General features: G+C 38.6%; 1 protein-coding gene across 8 annotated transcripts in view; it reads right to left on the bottom strand.

Annotated features, from left to right (window-relative positions):
• CDC42BPB (CDC42 binding protein kinase beta) overlaps nt 1-22,409 on the bottom strand; it is a 131,902-nt gene that overhangs the window by 30,940 nt on the left and 78,553 nt on the right. For 5 of the 8 annotated variants that reach the window (XR_012645894.1, XR_012645893.1, XM_074996460.1 and 2 more), the window contains exons 14-26: nt 20,934-21,044; nt 20,370-20,614; nt 20,109-20,214; nt 19,019-19,143; nt 17,752-17,857; nt 8,632-8,780; nt 7,908-8,002; nt 7,740-7,819; nt 4,675-4,764; nt 4,188-4,268; nt 3,659-3,764; nt 986-1,122; nt 227-366 (exon numbers count right to left, since the gene is read on the bottom strand). Coding sequence is in view for 6 of the 8 variants with exons in the window: in XM_074996460.1 (XP_074852561.1) it covers nt 227-366; nt 986-1,122; nt 3,659-3,764; nt 4,188-4,268; nt 4,675-4,764; nt 7,740-7,819; nt 7,908-8,002; nt 8,632-8,780; nt 17,752-17,857; nt 19,019-19,143; nt 20,109-20,214; nt 20,370-20,614; nt 20,934-21,044 (1,571 nt within the window). In the remaining 2 variants the exon portion in view is untranslated. The remainder of the gene's footprint in view (nt 1-226; nt 367-985; nt 1,123-3,658; nt 3,765-4,187; nt 4,269-4,674; nt 4,765-7,739; nt 7,820-7,907; nt 8,003-8,631; nt 8,781-17,751; nt 17,858-19,018; nt 19,144-20,108; nt 20,215-20,369; nt 20,615-20,933; nt 21,045-22,409) is intronic. The other 3 variants (XM_074996462.1, XM_074996461.1, XM_074996459.1) reach the window with 2 other exon arrangements.

Here is a 22,409-nt window from a genome sequence, read left to right as displayed (position 1 = left end):
GACACACATCAAACTCTACGAGGCAACATGCTGACATTATGTGGTTTCAAAGAAAATGAAGTGTCACACCACTTCTTCCTGATTAAATTAACCTTAAGTCCATGTTCAGGAAGCAAAAATCATTTCTGAACCGAGCTCTTATATTACAAAAACTTCTTATGTACTGATTAGAGTTGATGTAGGGCAAATAACGGAAGATTTTTCTAACCACCGTGGCAACACAAACCTGAGATCCAAGACCTGACTTGCAACAACTCCAGGCTGGGTGGATTTTCCTTCAGGCACATCATATAAAAATAGTTTGCAGTCACAGACAACTGCATAGGCCCTCTGCCACCCTTTCTTAACTCCTGTAGGCTTCGGAACCTGCATGTAAATAATGGATCGTTCATTATGTGCAAAAATGATTCCATAGATAAAGGCTGAGAGACAATTTAGAAAAGCACAGAGACTCACATTTGAGTCAATGGAACCTGAAGTCCAGATTTTGGTTACATTTAAAACTGGTGGAAAAGTGTCAGTGTGTAAGAAATTTGAACAGCACCACAAAGTCCTTATGAAGTTCCCTCATTATCTATCCAGGTTTAGTAAATACTTTTAACTTTGCAAGTGGTAAACCCAGGACATCTATTTTCACAGATACCACAAATGCCAAATTGGAGACAGAATTTATATTTTATCCTACATTTCTCTTTGCCATGACAAGAATTCTTTTTGCTTCAAAGAAGGTCTCTCTTTTGTGTTTGTGGCAATTACAACTGGCAACTTCCAGTCCTCCCAGGAAAGCCATCTGTTTCTCAAGGGGTAGCATTAAGGGCATTAATGTGAATTTTTATACAACCCCAGGCTTTAGCACAACCTGGGGATAGAGGTAACACAGTTAGAAATTCCAGCTACAGAACAAAATCAAACAGCATCTGCAATTTAAATTTGTAGTTATAGTGGAGAAAGATATCACACACGTCCAAGGTTCAAAGATTCTTACCTTAACATAACCTTTGTATGCCATTCCTATCCCTCTTTGCACATCTACTCCAAGAGGCCGTTTGGCTTGCTCAGGGGGTATAGGGCAGACCTGAGGTGCACTATCTTTGCAGGAAACATGGCATGCAAATGAACACACTGAGAACAAAAAGAAAATCTGCAATGAGATCACTATATGAAAATGAATTCATTTTCACAAGTGGGGATTATTTTCTATTCTTGGAATGACGAGACCAATGAATTCCACTGAACTTGCCTGCAAAACATACATGTCAGCAGCATGTTAGATGTTCAGTTATTTTGACATAGGTAAGGATGTGTTTTTAAATGCCATAAGCACCACCTAGCAGTCTCTCTTTCCTGGTATCGCACAGGAGGTGAGCCCTCCCACCATGGGCGAGGTGACTTATAAAATCCTTAACTGCCCCAGGAAGATAAGGACTTTAGCAGCCTCATGAATTTCCACACCAACCTCATTAGTTCAGGTAGGAGACAAAGGGGCTTCAGCAGAAGGAAGGAGTAAAGGTGAGTCTGGGGGAGGAAGGTGAGAGATAGGAAAGCGAGACCAGAGGATTACATACATCAATACAGGAAAGGGCTAATTTAACAAGTAAATATGTAAGAGATGAGATACAGTTGAAAATAAAAGGAAAACCATGTTATCCAGAAAAAACAGGTGTTGAAAATGGGCTTAGTTGTACAGTAAAATAGGGGCTAATAAACAAACAGTTAAGATACAGTGCTATTGGAAAGGCACATGTATAGTCAAGAATTAAGATAAGCAGTAAACACTATAAAAATAAACTGTTGCCATTTTTCCTCAGCACTTCGTGTGTTAATACTTGAAGAGATAAGGATCTGGTATGTGTAAAACATCTAGCACATTTTTGAGAACTGTGCAAAGTACTAAAAGTTTCATGATGCTTCACACACACTAGGGATACATGGGACTTTGTGTACATACAGAAAGACAATGCTTACACACTGAGGAACTTACTTGGTGTGTAGTAACAGAGCACTTTAAAGACTAACAAAATAATTTATTAGGTGATGAGCTTTTGTGGGACAGACCCACTTTTTCAGACCATAGCCGTACCAGAACAGACTCAGTATTTAAGGCACAGAGAACCAAAAATAGTAATCAAGGTCGACAAATCAGAAAAATAGTAATCAAGGTGGGCAGATCAAAAGAGGAGAGGGGCGGTAGGAGGGGGGGGGGGGAAGTCAAGAGTCAGAGAAAACAAAGTATGTAAAAGAGTCCTTATAATGGAGCAAGGAGTGTAAGATTATAAAGCCATCAGCATACCAAAGGGGCTGGGAGGTTGAGAACAAATGACGGAGCAGTTTTTTTTAAACAACTTCTTTTATATACACATTTTACATAGCAATCTTCTCAATTCTTATTTGACTTTGGTTTAATTCTGGTTTCTTATGTGAATACCATGACTGGGTGTGGACCTGACAATGGGGAGATTAGTTGTGGAGATCTTGCTGAAATACATGTGAGGCAACTGGAAACTGAGGCTGTCAGATCACTGACTGGAAACAGACTACTCCAGGACTGAGAAAGGAAGTGCAGAGTTACAAGGAGGAGACAAACTATGACTAAAGTTGGGTGCAGCTAGAGTAACAGGTGCTACTGACAGAGAGGAAGAGGGAATGAAATTAGATTAAAGAGAGATACAACCTAGACAGATGGAGCTTCTGTAAGGTGGGTACATAACTAGTTGAATAACCACTCCCAGGGAGTAGTTATCAAAGGTTCGGTAATTATGCCGGAAGGGCATAATGAATGGGGTTCTGCAAGGATCAGTTTTGGGTCTGGTTCTCTTCCGTCTCTTCATCAGTGATTTAAAGGATGGCATAGGCAGTACACTTACAAAGTTTGCAGATAACACACTGGGAGGGGCTGCAAGTGCATGGTATATAATTATAATGTCAAAATACCCCTGACAAACTGCAGAAATTGTCTGTAGTAACTAGGATGAAATTCAACAAAGACGAAGGCAAAATTATTCCACTTAGGAAGGAACAATCAGCTGCACACATTTTGCATAGATGCCAAATGGGACATAACTACAGCGGAAGTAGTAATGAGAAAAGGGATCAAGGGTTAGTGGCTCAGAAGCTAAACATGAGTCAACACTGTTGTATAAAAAGCAAACAATTCTTGGATGTATTAGAAGAAGCGTTATGAGCAAGACACGATAAGTAATTCTTCCATTCTACTCTGCACTGATTAGGACTCAACTGGAATACTGTGTCCAGTTTTGGGTGCCACATTTCAGGAAAGATGTGGACAGATTGGAAAAAGTCCAAAGAAGAGCTACACAAATGATTAAAGGTCTAGAAAACATGACTTATGAGAAAATTTGGTCTGCTTATTCTGGAAGAGAGAGAGAGAGGACTGAGAGGAGACAATAGTCTTCAAGTACCTAAAAGGTTGTAAGAAAGAAGAATCTTCTTCACTTCTCCATGTTCTATAGTACTAGTAGAGAGAAATATTGTAGGGTGATAAACCTCAGATCTTAATTTGAGAATTGTATTCATTCACACTTACAAGTCTGCAGATGTAAAAAGGTGAGAGGAAAGGCACAGAAATGGTCTTATTTAAAAAAAAATAATGATTTTTAGGTGAGATAAATAAAAATTCAGAGTAATTTAACTCACTCACCATCACAGGCATAACCTTGTCGAACTAATCCCACCATGAGAGAAGTGCAGTGGCTGCACTGAGTAGGGCTTGAAAAGGACTTGATATTGAGTTGATGAGCTTTAGGCTGAAAGAAAAGTTCAGCATAAAACAAAGCTACTTGATAAGGAGGAAAATCAATCAACTCCTATTCCCATGCATTATGTTCATCTTCTCTACATGTGTTTAGCAGGAGTGAATTATAAAATATAGCTTTCCTGTAATTAACTGCAACTTGTTACAAGTCCTTGTTAGAAGATAACACTAGACAAATCCACTTTAGCAGCAGAATCAGACAGATATTTCTAGTACAAATAAAGACCTCAAATCTACAAATCAACCTGAAGACAATTTTTTTTTCTATCTGACAAAGCCAAAAGCTTAAACAAGTGCACAAATAAAAAAGTAAATGACAAATACGGACAAGACAAACCCAAACATATGGATGGCTAATATACATACAGCATCTCTTTTTTTATTTGTTACAAATAAGGTGAACAAGGTCCCCTACCTTTGGAACAGCTAGAGCAATGGTAGGGGAGGAAACAGCAGGCATCCTTTGAAGCCGTATTGGTTCCTGAATCACAAAAAACTGCAGTTGAGCAAAATAAGGCTTCAGTAATTTGTTTGATGTTTGGGGTGTTTGTTTAGAATTTGCAAGGCTCAGTAAGAACTTAAATTGTATCTTGTATTGTCATTCCTAATTTCTGTGAATGAATTATATCCTACAGCACTCATAGGAAAGCCTGCATAATAATACACAGCAGCAGTACAAAAATGGAGTACAACATATACAACGATTGCGGAAAGGTTCCACCTGCAATTGTTCTAAGAAAATGTGTACTAATAATGATGACACACATACAAATAAGCAAACACTCAATGAGGGGTGAGTTTCTTCATAGTAAGTAATGTCTGTGATAGATATTTATAACAAACCAGAGGTATTTAAAGATTTAAGTGAATTACTCTGGACAATAAAATATCAGTTCTCTTACTTCTTGCTGCTGTTCTGTGGTCATAATGGAAGTAGAGGGAGAGACTTCTGGTTTGGGACCTGGTGTTTCCTGCTCACTTACAGAACTTGTCTGCAAAAAACATTAGTAAACAAATTAAATTTAATGCTATAAATCTAAAGTAGCATTCTTGCATCAACATATGATAAATGCTAGAGTAGTTATTAACTCAGAAAAAATAGTTTGTGAAGCAAATGCCTACAAATGCTATGTAAATTTGTTACTATAAAAACTAGATCCACTAAATGACAGAAAACTATAGAAACAGAAGTATCAAGTTTTAAAAATTCCCAAATGGTAGATGGCAAAACAAACACAAGCATCAATCTCCTTTTCCCTGAAATCCAAGGACTCTTCAATAACTTGCTTGGACTTCACCAAACACATCTCTGAATGTTGCTCCTACATTCTTGTATGCTGATACGAGAGGAAGCCAGACTTCCTGGACAACAAATTGTGAAATATTTACTGCAGGGTTTTTTTTTGTTTTTTTTTCAGTGCACAGCAGTCACTCAGCCAAAAAAAAAAAAGGTTTTTAAAGTGACTTCATCCAATTTATTTTTAGTATTTAAAAATATTCAAGAATTTTATAGATAGAATTTTGTTACCATTTGGAATTCTACTGATAATTACACCACATATTTTACTAATACTATAAACTAGTACCATTACACATCCTCTATTAATAATTCAATACATATTTACAATAATTACTACTAATGGGCAGCATGAGAGAGCAGTGTGCTATAATTCTAGAATTAACAGCCGGGTGGGGAATTAGGATATTATATTATTGTACTCTGTGCACACTGGGAAGATTATGATTAGCAAACATAAGATTAAACTTTATAAAGTTATAATGTAATTAGTAGTAAAGTAAAGGCCATTGAGTAAAAGTTGTACTCACTCCTCAGCTAGTTTAGATTGGAAGATAACAATACGATTACACTAGATACATATCCACATTTTGTTATATGCTGATTGGTAATGCTAGAGTCACAAATATAAAATAAACATGAAATTGTACCCTTGTGTAAAACAAAATATGTTGCAATGATAAACAAGATGTATCTTTAGCCCTGGGTGCATTGTCAAAATATCAACTTGTCAGCCTGTAAGATTTTTCAAAAATATAAACTATTTCTATTTAGTGGGTTAATTTGTAGTAAAAAGTTAAGAAAGAAAAGTTCACTAGTTGTAGGATTCAGTCTTACAGAGGTAATAAACTGAGGCAAATGTATCATCAAGAACTTACTTCTTCCCAAAAGGCTAGCAGAGAAGATGTAGACGAGGAAGAAAGAGAATCCTTTGCGGTAACAGATATGAGGGATAAAAATGATCACTTATCACCCATAAGAAACTTGAGGGATTATTAGTAGGCTAATTAAATAAATGTTTATGCAGCAAACTGTGATATTTACATAAACCAAAATAACCAGGAAGACCAGGAGTATGTTACAAATATATTTTCAAAAAGTTAATGGAAATTTTGTAAGTCAAAGTATTCAGACTTCTAGCTGTTACTCATTAGAAAATAATACTCAACTTTCCTTAGTACTTATATATGGTTGATATATGATGTAGCTTCTTGGTTTATTACACATATAATTTTTAAGACCTGCACTATGGAATATATTTGATTTAATTATAAAAACAATTATTCTACCCTTATTCATACGAAGTGCTTTGCATACTCATTGACTAAATGAGAAACTATCAACATCAGTAAACCCAAGAACTCTCATCCTGGTAGCAGCATGTTTCATATGCTTTTCCTCTACTCTTTTTTTTTAAATGAATGGCTGGGGAGCAGAAGTGGAATAGTATACAGAAAGACCTGCTGTGTAAACAGTAAAACTGGCACACAGATGCTATAATAGCAGGTAGCACACATGCAGAGTTTATGTATCGCTCATCTTACAGCACCTCCCTATCTTTTCTGGGTAAAAGCAATAAAGAAAGCGAAATAGCTGCATGGTAACACCACTGACATACTATTAACTATCTTGGTAGACCAAGATTTAATCCCATCTAGTAGAACTGCAGCCCTGTATTTTGTACCATCAGCCTTCTTATGATTTTTATTCTTAACTGTTTAAAATGTTATACAAAGCATGTCCCAAAATCCACCGAGGATCGAGAGTTCATAACGTGAGGAAATGTGATTCACTGCCATAATTAACAGCTGTTTCCTCAGGGGATGTGCAAACATTACACATAAAAGCCACAAATCATATAATTAATTAGATAAAGAAAACGAGAGGGTGTATCAGGACAAAACTCAGCTACAGTCCAACAAAAACCTTGAAAAGGCCTTATTTGGCCTGTACCAAATGCTAAGTCTTCTGCATCTCCAAAGCTCTTTCTAGTTCATCTACTACAGCCTCCACACTGAAACCCAAGCTAGAAGGCAACATAATTTCACATACTAGATGGATAACTCCTTTGGAGTTAATCAGTGCATTTAATCAACCTGTTTGTCAGTAGATGCAACCACACAACCAGCAGTTGACTTCAACATGAAGCTTACTTGGAAGACGTGGATGTGTTATTTATCCCATAGATGTTCTCAGACGTTTCATATCCTGTTTGTTTTGTGCAGGTGGGGAGGGATAATTCAGTGGTTAGAGCATTGGCCTTGTGAACCCAGGGTTGTGAGCTCAATCCTTGAGGGAGCCTTTCAAGGATCTGGGCCAGGTTAGATTTTAAAAATTGAAAAAAAAAAAAAAAAAATCCTATCAGGGACAGTCCTGTCATGAGTGCAGGGGAATGGACTCGATGACCTCTTAAGGTCCCTTCCAGTTCTATGAGATATGCATAGCACCTTAAAATGTGGTTCTGCACCTGTTTCAAAAAGTTATTACTTTCTCTACTAATGCCCTGCTATATGCCATCAACTATAGGGACAATGTGCCCTTGCTACATATTTTTAATTAATCTTGCATATTTCATGCTCATTTGTCAGAATTTAATATAGTGCATATTATCCATGTATAAACTTTAATTCAAAATCCTCAAGACTCATTTAACTTGAGGTATAAACTCACTCTAAAAGTCAGATCGCGTGCAAGAGGGGAGGTGTTGAAATATTCAAAAATTGAATCTTGAAAGTCTGGAAGTTTGAGACCTGAAAGAAAATAAATTAACTAATTTAGCTTAAAGAAAACACAACAGACAAGTTTCTCAAAACTAATTCCAATATCAGCTTTAATTACCTGTGTCTGTTCTGTATTTTTCTTCCAGCTTTTTCTTTAATCCCTCTATTTCTTGCAACAGTTCCTGATTTTTTGCTTCTGACTCCTTCAGTTTACTAGAACAACAACATGAAAACCAGGAAATTTATGGACAGCAAGAAATTCATTACATAATTTTATCTTCTTGTTTTACTGGCAGCCATCCCTCTTCTACATCTAAGCTTCAGCAACATCTACCTTCTTTTTAAGGCTGATCACTTTCCCCAGCTCACCAGTTCTGTGAATTACAATCTTACCACCACGATAAATAGCCAGAGATCCCGATAACCTAAAGAACTCCCAATTATGTTGCAAGTAATAGCTAACTGATATTATCTGGGTAGGATGATCTTCTCTTCCCTATGATACTATCCTCTCTCTAACTGCTCTGAGAAAGGGTATTTCAAGCTTCTGCTAGAACCCATTTCTCCTGCATGACACACGCTACAATCAATCCACTTATTTGGGCATCATACTTTAATTTTAAAAATGACCAAGAAATGTTTAGATTTTTTAAAGACAAATTGGAGAAGAAACTATAGACAATATCATTCTCATAGACAATATCATTCTTGGCATTAAGAAGGGTAAATTAAAGAGGTTTTTTTTTGTTAATTTGAATATAGGTAACAGCGGTACACTAAGGGTAACATGGCATGTTAGAATATTCAGATGACTAAGACTCCAGGCTTCAGTAATTCATTACCTTTCAAAGGACACATTTGCATCTTTAACCCTTCGCATTTCTTCTTGTATTAGCTGTTTGGCACGTATTTCTGCATCCAGTGCAGACTGCAGTTCTAGCCTTGCTGACATATCCAGCTTCTGACTGCGTCGCAGTTTCCAAAGTGGATCCTATTGCAGTAAATTATTTTACATTAATATCAACTCTCAAGTAATATTTGTCCTTTTTCACAAATACAAAGACAACACAGATCCTCTGATCCCCCCCCCCCCGCAAATTTCAACCAAAGATCTTAATTTAAATCACGTATTAACACTTTCATTTTTATGATGAGGCAGTTTAAACGGACATGTTAAAATTGGCCCACTAATTAAACTTTAAAGACTAACAAAATATTTTCATAAAGTTGATGGATCTCCATTCCAAACGGCTAAAGGTAGCACCTTGCACATTGAAGAGTAACAGAAAGGTAGCCATGTTAGTCTGTATTCTGACAAAACAAAGTGCTACATGACTGCTGATTTGTTTTGTTAGAATACAGACTAAGACAACTACCTCTCTGTTACTATTTACACTTTATAAAACAGGTTTTTATAAAAATACATATCCGATGAAAGTGTTCAATCACTTTTAACCTACCAACGGTCAAAACCCATACACTGCCTCAATAAACTGGAAAATGAAAGTGACTAAAAACAAAAGGTGAAAATGACTTCACTGATTTTACTGTCTGAGGCGAGAAAAAAAGATGAAAAGTACAGTGAAATCGGAGTTATAGAATGTTCACAGTCAATGAAAGGTGTGTTACTACCAACACAGGCACAAACCTGTTTATTTTCAATGACCGGTTTTTAAGTTGTCAGCATCTTTTTGAGAAATCTAGACAGCAAATGTATTTTTAATTCTGTTGTGCTTTACATTCATTTTAGATACAGGTTAGTTTCCTGGCATTTTATTACCAGAAAATGGTATCTTTGATTTTCTAAGAAAGATAATTTTTCAAGGCTCTCTTATTTAACAGAGACTCTCAAACATTTTCCTAGCGTGGACTGTAGCTTAATAGAGTGTCTCATGGACAGCTATCCACCCACTCAAAATGATAAAAGCATACAATGTTTCCATGGCAACTGCAGCAATTTCTTACACTGAAACTGAATATTAAAAAATTATATTTTGTTCTCCAATGAAATTTAGCAGCTGAGATCAAGGGGAAAAAATTTTACTGTACTGGTAGGCCTGGGGAGACCTGAAAGTGCTCCAAAGAATCTCAGGAGTCCAAGAACCACAATTTGGAAGACCTCATTTCCTTTCCATATATACCTGAAGTCTGCTCCAACGACACGATTATTAATTCAGAGCAATTTGCTAAAGTCTTTGAAATCAGCCGTACAGTATGTCATCTGCTTTTCATATTTTGACAGTAGCCAAAAAGCAAATTATCAATGTCTAGCTTAATTTTGCTACTTCCTCCTCTTCTATGTCTTCACTTAGGGCTAGATTGTACTTCACACTCTAGTCCGAGCAAGAACGGTGTGGCGCATAGCTGCACTTCCCCAGGAGCAGTTCAGGGAGAAAATTACAAGCCACAATTTGTTCACTTGCTTCCCACTTATCTGAAGTGGGGCAGGAAAGGAAATGTGATCTGTTACCAGCATGGGAGCACTGCCCCACCAGAAAAACAAAACTAAACAAAAAAAAAAAAAAAGTTAAACTATCTGGGGTTACCGGCATAACCCAGTAGCAAGTTATTTTCCCTTTGTGGGCTGATCAGTATGTTGGGTGAGTAAAGGCCACATGAAAAGGATCTCATAACCATTCTTGGACTTGCCAGGTGCCAAGGACAAGAGAAAATTCTGCCCTTAGGAGTATAAGCTGTCCATAAACAGGGACGCCTTTCTTTAAGAGTGCTATGTAAATTTACTGTGCAATATAAATTAGTGTAACTAGCTGCTTAACATTTTCCTGTAAGGAAAAATTTCCTCCTTATCCCAGATGTTGATCACCTGGTGCCACAAAATATGAGGAATGAAACCCCTTGTAGTTTTACTACTACTACTGTCTGGGCAAATGGCTACTATATATTTATGTGTTTAAACATTTTGGGGTGTGCCACATTAAATAGATTCCCTTTCAATTCTTTCAGAAGTGTTTATTTTATTGACTGTGCTCTTCAATCTTATTTCAAGGCAAAATTTGCAATTAATAGATAATAGCAACAAGCAAAACACAGGGTTTTATCAAATGTAGATTGTGTGACAAGGACTATGGTGCAAAGGTCCCATTTTCTTTGCAAACAGCTCTCACTCAGTCCTGACTACTACTGGCGACAGGACATTCATCCATAAAGAATATACAAGGTATCTGCAGAAAGCTTTGAAACTTGTCAAGAGTCAATCATTGAGAGATGCAAGGACGGATGTTATTAAAGGAACAATGAATTAATATTAAATATAGGCTTTATGGAGTTGAAGTACAAATACAATGGATCTCAAGAAGGCAGGCTTTAGCAAACTCAGGAAGCTGATAGGTAAGATCCCTCGAGAAGTGAATGTAAGGGAGAAAACAGGTCAAGAAAGATGGCTGTTTTTCAAGGAGACGCTATGAGTCTAACAGCAAACTATCCCACTACATAAGAAAGATAGGAAGTATGGCAAGAAGCTTCCATGGCTTCACCAGGAAATCTTCAATGACCTGAAACTCAAAAGAGTCTTACAAAAGTAAAAACTAGGTCGAATTACAAAGGATGACCATAAACAAACAGCATAAGCACATGAGGACAAAATTAAAAAGGCCGAGGAACAAAACAAGACTACATTAGATAGAGATATAAAAAGTAATAAGAAAACATATTAATAGCAAGAGAAAGACCAAGGACAGGGTAGGCTCAAATGGGAGTGGGGGTGGAGGGAGCATACAATAACAGAAAATGTGAAAATGGCAGAAGTCCTAAACTGAGTTTTTTTGTATCAATTTTCACCAAAAAAGTTTAACAACAATTAGATGTGTAAGAGTGAACATTAGTGAAAATGAGGTAGAATCTGAGGTGAAGATAGAGAGAGAACAAGTTAAAAATTTAGATGGGAACAGGAGAGCAAAGCCCATGGGTAAGTGGAGACCTGGGAGATGGGCTGGAAATGGGAGGGAGCATGGGCTATAATGGCAGAGTAAAAGGAGGGTCAGGGCAAAATTGGGAGGCAAGATCAAATCAATATCTTAGATGTCTATATATAAATGCAAGAAAGATGGGTAATAAGGAGGAAGAACTGGAAGTGCTAATAAATACAACTATGACATCATTGGCATCACAGAAACTTGGTGCATAATACACATGATTGGAATGTTGGTATGGAAGGGTACAGGTTGCTCAGGAAGGATAGACAGGGAGAAGGTGTTGCCTGATATATATTAAATATGTACACACCTGGACTGAGGTGGAGATGGACATAGGAAATGGATGTGGAGAGTCTCTGGGTTAGGCTAAAAGGGGTAAAAAAACAAGGGTGATGTCCTGCTAGGAGTCTACTACAGGCCACCTACCCAGGTGGAAGAGGTGGATGTGGCTTTTTTTAAGCAACTAACAAAATCATCCAGGGCCTAGAATGTGGTGATGATGGGGGACTTCAACTGTCTGGATGTATGGTGGGAAACTAACACAGCGGGGAACAGACTACCCAATAAGTTCTTGGACTGCATTGGACACAACTTTTTATTTCAAAAGGTTGAAAAAGCTAGCGGGGGGCAGGTGCAGGGGGGTGAGCTGGTCTAGATTTGCTTTTAACAAATAAGGAGGAACTGACTGAGAATTTGGAAGCTGAAGGCAGCTTGGGTGAAAGTGATCATGAAGTCAGATTTCACAATTTTAAGGAAGGGTATAAGGGAGAACAGCAAAATAGAGACAATGGATTTCAGGAAGGTGGATTTTGATAAACTCAGAGACCTAGTAAGGTCAGGTCCCATGGGAAGCAAGAATGAGGGGAAAAACAACCGACGAAAGTTGGCAGTTTTTCAAAGGGACATTATTAAAGGGCCCAAAAGCAAGCTATCCCACTGCGTAGGAAAGATAGAAAAAATGGCAAAAGACCACCTTGGCTTAACCAGGAGATCTTGCATGATCTCAAAATAAAAAAGGAATCATAACAACTGGAAACTAGGAGAAATTACACAGGATGAATATAGGCAAACAACACAGGAATGCAGGGGCAAGATTAGAAAGGCAAAGGCACAAAATGAACTCAAACTAGCTACAGGCATAAAGGGAAACAAGAATTTTTATAAATACATTAGAAGCAAGAGGAAGACCAAGGACAGGGCAGGCCCATTGCTCAGTGAGGAGGAAGAAACAGTAACGGGAAACTTGGAAATGGAAGAGATGCTTAATGACTTCTTTGTTTTGGTCTTCATCGAGAAGTCTGAAGAAGGAATGCCTAACATAGTGAACGCTAGTGGGAAAGGGGTAGGTTTTGAAGATAAAATAAAAAAGAACAAGTTAAAAATCACTTAAAAATGTTAGATGTCTGCAAGTCACCAGGGCCCGATGAAATGCAACCTAGAATACTCAGGGAGCTGACAGAGGAGGTAGCTGAGCCTTCAGCTGTCACCTCATGGGAAACAGAAGAGATTCCAGAAGACTGGAAAAGGACAAATACAGTGCCCATCTACAAAAAGGGGAAGAACAACGACGCAGAAAACTACAGATCAGTCAGTTTAACTTCTGTTGCAGGAAAGATAATGGAATAAGTAATCAAGGAAATCATCTGCAAACACGTGCAAGGTGGTAAGCTGATAGGGAACAGCCAGCATGAATTTGTAAAGAACAAATCATGTCAAACCAATCTGATAGCTTTCTTTGATAGGATAACGAGACTTGTGGATAAGGGAGAAGTGGTGGATGTGATATACCTAGACTTTAAAAAGGCATTTGACATGACTCTCTCACATGACAGTCTTATCAATAAACCAGGCCAATACAACTTAGATGGGGCTATTATAAGGTGGGTGCAAAACTGGCTGGATAACCATACTCAGAGTAGTTATTAATGGTTCTCAATCTTGCTGAAAAGGTATAAGAAGTGGGGTTCCGTGGGGGTCTGTTCTTTCTTTATCTTTATCAATTATTTAGATATTGGCATAGAGAGTATGCTTATTCAGTTTGCAGATGACACCAAACTGGGAGGTTTGCAACTTCTTTGGTGGATAGGGTCATAATTCAAAATGATCTGGACAAATTCTAGAAATGGTCTGAGGTAAACAGGATGAAGTTTAATAAAGACAAATGCAAAGTGCTCCACTTCTGAAGGAACAATCAGTGTCACACATACAGAATGGGAAGTGACTGTCTAGGAAGGAGTATGGCAGAAAGGGATGTATGCTTTATAGTGGACCACAAGCTAAATATGAGTCAGCGTGATGCTGTTGCAAGAAGAGCAAACAAATGTGTTTTGAGCAAGACACAAGAAGTCATTCTTCTGCTCTACTCTGCACTGGTTAGGCCTCAGTTGGAGAATTGCGTCCAGTTCTAGGCACCACATTTTAAGAAATACGTGGAGAAATTCGAAAGGGTCCAGAAAAGAGCAACAAGAATGATGAATGGTCTAGAGAATATGTTCTATGAAGGAAGGTTGAAAGAATTGGTCTTGTTTAGTTTGGACAAAAAAAGATTGAGGGGGGACATGATAGCGGTTTTCAGGTATCTAAAAGGGTGTCATAAGGAGAAGGGAGAAAACTTGTTTTCCTTGGCCTCTGAGGATAGAACAAGAAGCAATGGACTTACACTGCAGCAAGGAGGCTTAAATTGGACATTAAGAAAAAGTTCCTAACTGTCAGGGTGGTCAGACACTGGAATAAATTGCCTAGGGAGGTTGTGGAATCTCAATCTCTGGAGATATTTAAGAACAGGTTAGATAAGTGTCTATCAGGGATGGTCTAGACAGTACTTGGTCCTGCTGTGAGGGCAGGACTCAACCTCTCAATGTCCCTTCCAGTCCTAGTATTCTAGGATCTTCATGTCTTCAATATGAAATACTGAAATATGAAAAAAATATCTTCATCACTAGGGTCTGATGAAATACATCCCAGAATACTCAAGGAGCTTACAGAGGAAATATCTGAGCCATTACCAATTATTTTGGGAGAGAGTCTTGGAAGACTGGAGAGTTTCCAGGAGACTGGAAAGGGGAAAATATAGTTCTAATTTATAAAAAGGGGAATAAAGACAACCTAGGGAATTACAAGCATCAATATGGATTTGTCAGGAACAAATTGTGTCAAACCAAACTAACAGCTTTCTCTGATAGGGTAAAAAACCCCATGGATGGGGATGGGGTGTGGTGGAGGAAGCCGTAGGTATGGTACATTTTGACTTTAGTAAAGCTTTTGATACACTGAAGCAAGAACTTCTCAAACAAAACTGGGGAAATACTCCCTATATGGAGCTCTAGCTGTGTGCTTAACTCCTTGGAAAATAATTGCCAGGAAGTAGTCAGTGGTTCACAGAGAAGCTGGCAGTACATATTGATTAGGGTCCCACCAGGATTACCCTGGGGGATCTGGGTCTGTTCAGTACCTTCATCCAGGTTTTTAATAAAAGGCGTTTATAAAGTTCAGTGACAACACAAAGCTGGAAGGGGCTTAAAATGTTTTGGAGGATAAGATTAAAATTCAAAACAATCTGGACAAATTAGAAAAATGGTCTGAAATATGTAAGATGAAAATCAATGAGGACAAATGCAAAGTACTTCACTTAGGAAGGGACAATCAGCAGAGCACACACAAAATGGGAAATGGCTGCCTAAGAAGGAATCCTGAAGAAAGGGATCTGGGGATTGTAGAGGATCACAAGCTAAATATGAATTAACAGTGTGACAATTCCAATTAAAAAAGCAAATATTCTAGAAAACTGGAGAAAGTCCAGAGAGCAACAAAAATTATTAAAGGCCTAGGAAACATGACCTAAGGGAAGATTTTAGTCTGGAGAAGAGATGGCCAAGGGGGCTCAAAGTACAGGTTGAACCTCTTTAGTCTGGCACCCTTGGGATCTGGCTGATGCTGAACAAGAGAATCTGCCAAACCACAGGAAGTCAATATTGTCTAGCAGCATTATCAACATTTTCACCCTTTACTGGGTTCTTAGAAAGCATTTAGGGATAAATTAGAGCTAAAAACAGCATAGAATGTGGAGAGCCAGGACTGGTGGCTGTAAACAAACATTATGAGACCAAGAAAACTTGGCTATATCCATGATAAGCAGACATCTGGCTAACTAAAATCATGCTGGATCATACATGTTGCCAGATGAGAGTGTGCTGGACTAGAAAGGTTTAATCTTTATATAAAAGGTTGTTAAAAGGAGGAAGGAGGAAAAGAATTCTTCCTAGTGTCTGAGGATAGGACAAGCATCAATGGTCTTAAAATACAGTTAGGGAGGCTTAGGTTGGAAATTTGGAAAAGTTCGCTGTCTGGGAGTGTAAGCACTGTAATAAACTGCTTAGGGAGATTATGGTACCTCTGTCATTGGAGGTTTTCAAGAGAAGACTAGACAAAAATCTGTCAAGAATGATCAGTAATTTTTCACATGTAATTCAACTCTGTCCCCCTTCTTTTGGCTGTAGTAGTTACATCCCAGTACATAGGAATGGAATAAAAAAACCACCACCTCACAACCTGAAATTCATTAAAATACTAAAAACAGTAAGGTGTTCATTCATACTGAGCTAAAGATCTATTCTAACAAGCACAAAAGCAAAGCTGTGACTGAGATCAGTGCTTACTAGTTAAAGGTGTATACTATGTCGAAGCAAACTGATTAACATATAGATGGTGACCACTTTGTACAATGCTGTGCAAGCTTAGCAGAGATCCGTCAATATGCATCGCGCCATCTAGTGTCAAATGCACACCACTAACAGAAGACCTGATCTGTCTGGAGGAATCAGCTTTGCTAGTTATTCAGTCCTGCAGGTAAAATGTGAGCAGTGTTTTTTCCTAAAGCTTCTCACCACTTCCTTGTCCAACCCTCAATTTGAGAACTTCTTTTCCAGACAATACATAGTTCTGCCTTGACTACAGGAACTGGACTAGAAGATCTCTTAAGGACTCTTCCAATCCTATGATAGAATCAGTCAGTCACTGCAAGGTAATGTGTCTCAGTGACGATCTCTTCAAGCAACAGATTTACCTGTCCGTAGTCAGCTGATAAGATCATTCAGGGTTTCATTGTCTACCTATGCACGTCAGAACAGTCAACTGGAAATCATCAGATGTTATAACCCATCAAAACCATTTAAAGGTGGAAGATGGTATTGTACAACAAAAGCTGAGGTTTGCCTATCCTGTGAACAGAAATAAGTGGCTGGTTTTCATACAAAAGAACAGAGAAAAGCATTCTAGCCACTCACTGAGGAAAACCACTGGCATAAGGGAATGCTTTGATGGAAGCTGGAATCCTGAAACATACAACAGATGAAACTTTGATGATAATCTACTTTTTTTATAAGAAAGATAATTATTGATATGTGAAGATTCGGGTTCACATTTTCTGATTCTGTTTTATGGCCATGTGTTTCCAGTTAAAACTTTATTCTTATTTAAATACACTCTCTTTTATCATTAGGGCTGAGAAGTGCTGAGTGGGTCACAGGAACTGTGGGTTAAGATAAAACTGGCATACGCTGCTCCTTTGGGTGCAGAGGATTTGAAATTTCTCTCAGTAGCCAGTGACAGTGGCTGCAGATCACAGGGAAATGACACAAAGAGATTCAGCACACCTACGGCTAACCTGAGGGGAAAGGAAGGGCTGGCATAAGCCTAGAGAAGAGAGTTGCTGAAAGGCTGGCAGTGTCAGGGAGCAGACACTTAACTAAAAGAAAGACTCCCTCTCTCCAGAGAGTGGGGTAATAAGGTGACACACAGGCCTGGGAATCCCAAGAACTGTCACAGTGGTGTAATGGATTCACGCACAATTAGGCAAATTAGACAGGACAGTCAAAGCACATTGTCTTTATTAGAGAAAAAAACCACCTGTGGCTATTTGCATACTACACCATTTCTTGATGAATAAGAGAATTTCTATATAAACACAAGTAAATGAAAACATGTATTAAGCAAAAATTAGAAAGCCTTCTGGAATGCTTGCTGTTGACCTACCAATGTTCTTGAGCCCAGACTGGAGATTCTCAATGATTCTAGTTCTTCTGTCATCTTGGAAGCTAAAGCCTGAAGATATCCACGTGCATCCTTCTCATCACTTACCCTAGAGTGCAATCACAAAGCAGTTAGTCAAGTATGACCTTGTTTACAAACTGGAAAACACATACATTGATACTCAGGATAATGCACCATGAAACAAGTCATCTTCCTACCACATATCAATGGACTATTTATTCTGAGTGAAGAGTCACAAAGAAAGACAGAGCTCTGGGGAAATTGCTAGGCCTAGGATGCAGCCTAGATGTGCCTCCTTTCGAACTCCCCTTCAGCTAGTTCTGCTACAGCTGGATGATACCAAGTGTTATTTGCTAAGTTGCTGCATGATACCTTTCCCTCTCCATGTCAACAGGAACCATATAGAGTTTTACTACTGCTGCATGTAGAGCCTGTTCCATGAACAGCTAGAGGTTCTTTCTGTGGGCCTCCTCCAGCTCCCCTCTTCCAGTGACCAGAAAAGCATATAAACATGCCCTTACAGCCTCTTTCCTCCCCACTGTAGAAGCTGAAAGTCTTTTCAAGCCTAAAGGTCACTCCAGAGACAACAGACTCTTGCTGAGAACCACTGCTCTTTAGGCTGAGGCTCCATCACCACTGAGCCTCAGGTGGAAGAAGAATGCGAACACATCTGGATGAATGTGCCTACATATGACTGCTTGTGTTCTTACACTTCTGAAACACTTGCACCTAGCCTGCCAAAATAGAAATTATGTGCGAGGGGGAGGCTGACTGACTGACTGAAAATGTGACTCTATGTGAGGGTGGGAACATTAACATCAAAGGAGGAAATTCCAGTGGGCCTGAACCTTCTGGGGGCTGCAGACGATGACCCTAAAGACTGAACTGCTGCAAGGGAGCTTCCTGCTTTATCCTGTGCTGAACCCTGCAAGGTCTGGCAGTTTTCCTGTATGAATTAGTCAGAAAATTCTAGAGGAAACCGAGGTTAGTGATTTCGTGATTTAATAATCCTTTCAAAGTTTGACTTGAGCTGCCATAGAATCTTAAGTGCACAGAAAGACTATTTCAATCTCAGTAATTTGCTGCAAGATGAAAAAATCCTACAACTTAATCCACTGGTAAACAAAAGACAAAACAAATGACCACATCCACGTATACTTTTCTATCAATTGTCAAAAGACCTAGTTATGTTAAAAAGGCCCTATCTATATTTCAAAAGTCAGAGATGGCTATCCTGACTAGTACATACCACTGAATAATTTCTGCAATCTGAGCTTCCCAATGAGCAACTGATTCCTTCTTTGCTGCCAGGTCCTGGAGCTCATCTTCTAGCTGCCTGTTTTGTGCTGTTAGTTTATCCACAAAAGAACAAAGCTGAAACAAAAAGAGATCAGTTGTTTTCATCTGCAATTTATGTCACTTTCAGACTCATCCACATGGAATATACGCAAACAAGACCACCTGGGGGTGTTATAATGCTCTGCCAAATCCATGTAGCTTTGGGAAAATGTTTCTCTCGGGCTCTGAGTGTAATTTCCTGGTACTAGCAGTGTCAGGTTCACATTCCACTTCAAACAAGGGAAATGAGAACTGGTGAAATTAATAGAAAAACTGATGAGTGACAAGGACACTGTGTAATCCAATGTGGGGGGTGGTTGGTATCACTTCCACTTTAATGCCCTTGGAATACTCCATGAGCGAGGGGCAAATAAATGTAATGGACACTAATCTTCAGATAATTCAACTGCTCAGTATCAGGAGGCATCAATCCCACAAGCAGGAGTATTCAGAGGTCATAAAAAGAGGAAACTGATTTGCCTAGGTCTGCATCATACTGACAGTCCAAATTACTCCAGACCGTACTAGTGTGTGTGGGGGTCACATTTTTAAAGCTTTCTGATAGTTTTTCCTATGGTCAATTAGCTTTATAGAGAACTACAGTTTGAACCCCCATAACCCTTGGGATCTGACTGGTACCGAACCACAGAATGTCAATATTGTCTAGCAGCATTACCAACACTTCCACCATTTACTGGGCCCTTAGAAGACATTTGGCATAAATTACAGTTAAACAACAACAAAGAATACCGAGAGCCAGGGCTGGTTGCTTTAAACTAACTTTATGGAACCCTGTGAAACTTGGTGACACCCCATGATAAATGGACATCCAGCTAACTAAAATCATGCCTGACCACGGATGTTGCTGGACGACAGAATGCCAGACTAGAGCGGTTCAATCTGTATTACAATATTAGAGTGACTTAGAGGTAACAAGATTTAACTGAAGACCAGAATCCTAGTTTTCAAGAACAGTAATTGTACTTTGTATTTATAATTACCCTTTCATTTTCCGTTGTTAACTTTTTATTATCTTCAAAGAACATGGTTCTTTCCCTCTCATATTTTTCTTTTATTGTTCCTACAGCCTCCTCTAGCTCGTTGTGTCTGAGGAAAAATACAGAGATTTTAAAACTTGACAGACCACTGGGAGTGACTGATTTTCAAAAGACACTAGGGGAGTGCTCAAAATTCTACTACAGTAAAGAAGAGAAGGGAAGACAAGATTTTCTCCAGTAAAAAGATTTCATAAGGACCCTTACCTCTCTCGTTTGGCTTTCTCCAATTTATCTTTTAGCATCATGGTCTCCTTCTGCAGTGCTAGCTGATGGCTTTCAGAATCATGCACCTCTTTTTTTATATTTTTTACTTCCAAGACATGGGATGCCTCTCGCCTGACTAACTCCTCTTCGTAGAACAAGATTTTCTTTTCTAGTTCGGACTTCATTTTGGAAAGCTCTTGCTGATGTTCTAATGTGGCACCTGCTGCGCGACCTCCTTGCTTGAGCTGCAGAAACAAGAGAGTGAAAATTATCAAGAAAAAAATGACCCAACATTGTTCAAGCCTTGCTTAAAAAGTCAATGTACACAGCCAAAGTCAAGAGATTATCAGCAACATAGTCTGGAGGAAACCATTTTGATACAAGGAACTATACCTAAAAGAGACTTCGGCAGATATCTATCAAAGTTCAATTCAGTTGAAGGACATACAAACCACCACAAACATACACATTTAGATAAGCAAAGTCGTTAGAAGCGTGGTTTTGTATCAGTAGTGAAAAAAAATCTGCTTCCTCGTATCTTGCATTTAAAAAGAATTATGGTACCTTTAGTGCTTCCAGTTCATTTTCCAGTTGCTTGGAGAAAATCTCACTGTGTTCACGAAGCTTGCGTTCCTTTGATGCTTCAGCTGTGGCATCTTCAAGTTGAGCTTCCAGCTGTGAAAAAGAAAATCTTAAATTATGACAAAGCAAAAAGACAGTTGTAGCTACCTTGCTCCTTTCCCTCTTCTCCTGGCCACTTTTGTGTCTTTGGAACCATTATGATTCTTTGGCTATCTGCTATACTTATAACCAGTGCTTCTTCTGTTCCGATACTGAGTGTCAGCACCTCAGCAGCCCCAGGCATGTGATCTGGGGTCGGGGGGTTGCAGCACCTGAGTATCGGTTCTTCTTTTTTGTGTTTAAACAAAGGCACTGTTTATAATTTTTGCAACCCACACTGACTATCGCCTTCCTAGACAAGTCTTTTGGGCAAAATTCATTTTCTTTGTAGGCCAAACACCACCACCCTGTCAGCTGGTGGGATTACTGATGAGTAATAAAACCCATGTTAAAATCAAATATTAATTAAGAACAAACATCATCTCTATGGGAAAAGTGTGTAGCGCCCCACCCCATGCTAACAGGAGAGAGTAAAGTATGTAAGCCACTGTGGTAATGATAATGGCACGTGATAAACCCCTTAAATGTATAGTTCAGTTGCATCTTAAATAACATGTCAACACACAAATCAGTTTTTAAAACGGTCACCTTTTATGCCTGTTAATTTGAAAGTATTTTTATACCAAGTATTTGGCTATTCTGTCTCATAAGGTGATTATGCTATTTTCATGAACTATTTCTGTCTTATGAAGATATGGCCGCTTTGAAACAACAGTAGAAGCGGGCCTTGAAAAGAGATTAGAAGGAAAGGGCAATGACTTTACAGCCTGTTAAAAAGAACACTAGATGTGTAAAGGTAGCAAGTAAGAGACTTGTTCGAGAAGATAAATGGGAATCAACTGTAATAAATAGGTGGAAAAACAACTCTGAATTATAATTGCAGGTAAGTCTATTACAGGAACAGGTGGCTGAGAGTCTGTCACCTGCAAAGTGCAGACCATTAGGTCATATAATCAAGACGGACTCTTCTGGCCTTAGAGTCTGAAAGTAAAGGGGCAGAGCCATAAATAGCCTAAAATGGTGGATATGATTTAATTTGAAGAGCACTAATAAAGAAATTTTTAAAGGGATGACATGTTCAAAATTATGGTAATTATTTTAGCTGCTGCACTGAATGGACTTGACAGTCAGGAGCCAGAGTGGAGAAGTTTTGCAAACAAGAGAGGGCATTATGAAGTCCTGGATGAAAGTGTTGAAAATGAAAAGTAGCACATTTGGGCATAGCTGAGATGTTTGGGGCAAGAGTGAAAGTAGGGTCAAAGAGAATACAAACGCCCTTTCAATTCATCACCCAATCTTTCATTCACTGCTGAAATGTCTACTCCTATGCCAAATGGTTCATGATGCTCCAACCTCCAT

This window comes from Carettochelys insculpta, chromosome 6 (assembly GCF_033958435.1).
Source record: "Carettochelys insculpta isolate YL-2023 chromosome 6, ASM3395843v1, whole genome shotgun sequence".
In the NCBI taxonomy this organism is placed as follows: Eukaryota; Metazoa; Chordata; order Testudines; family Carettochelyidae; genus Carettochelys; species Carettochelys insculpta.
This window is presented reverse-complemented; position numbering and strand designations above follow the sequence as displayed.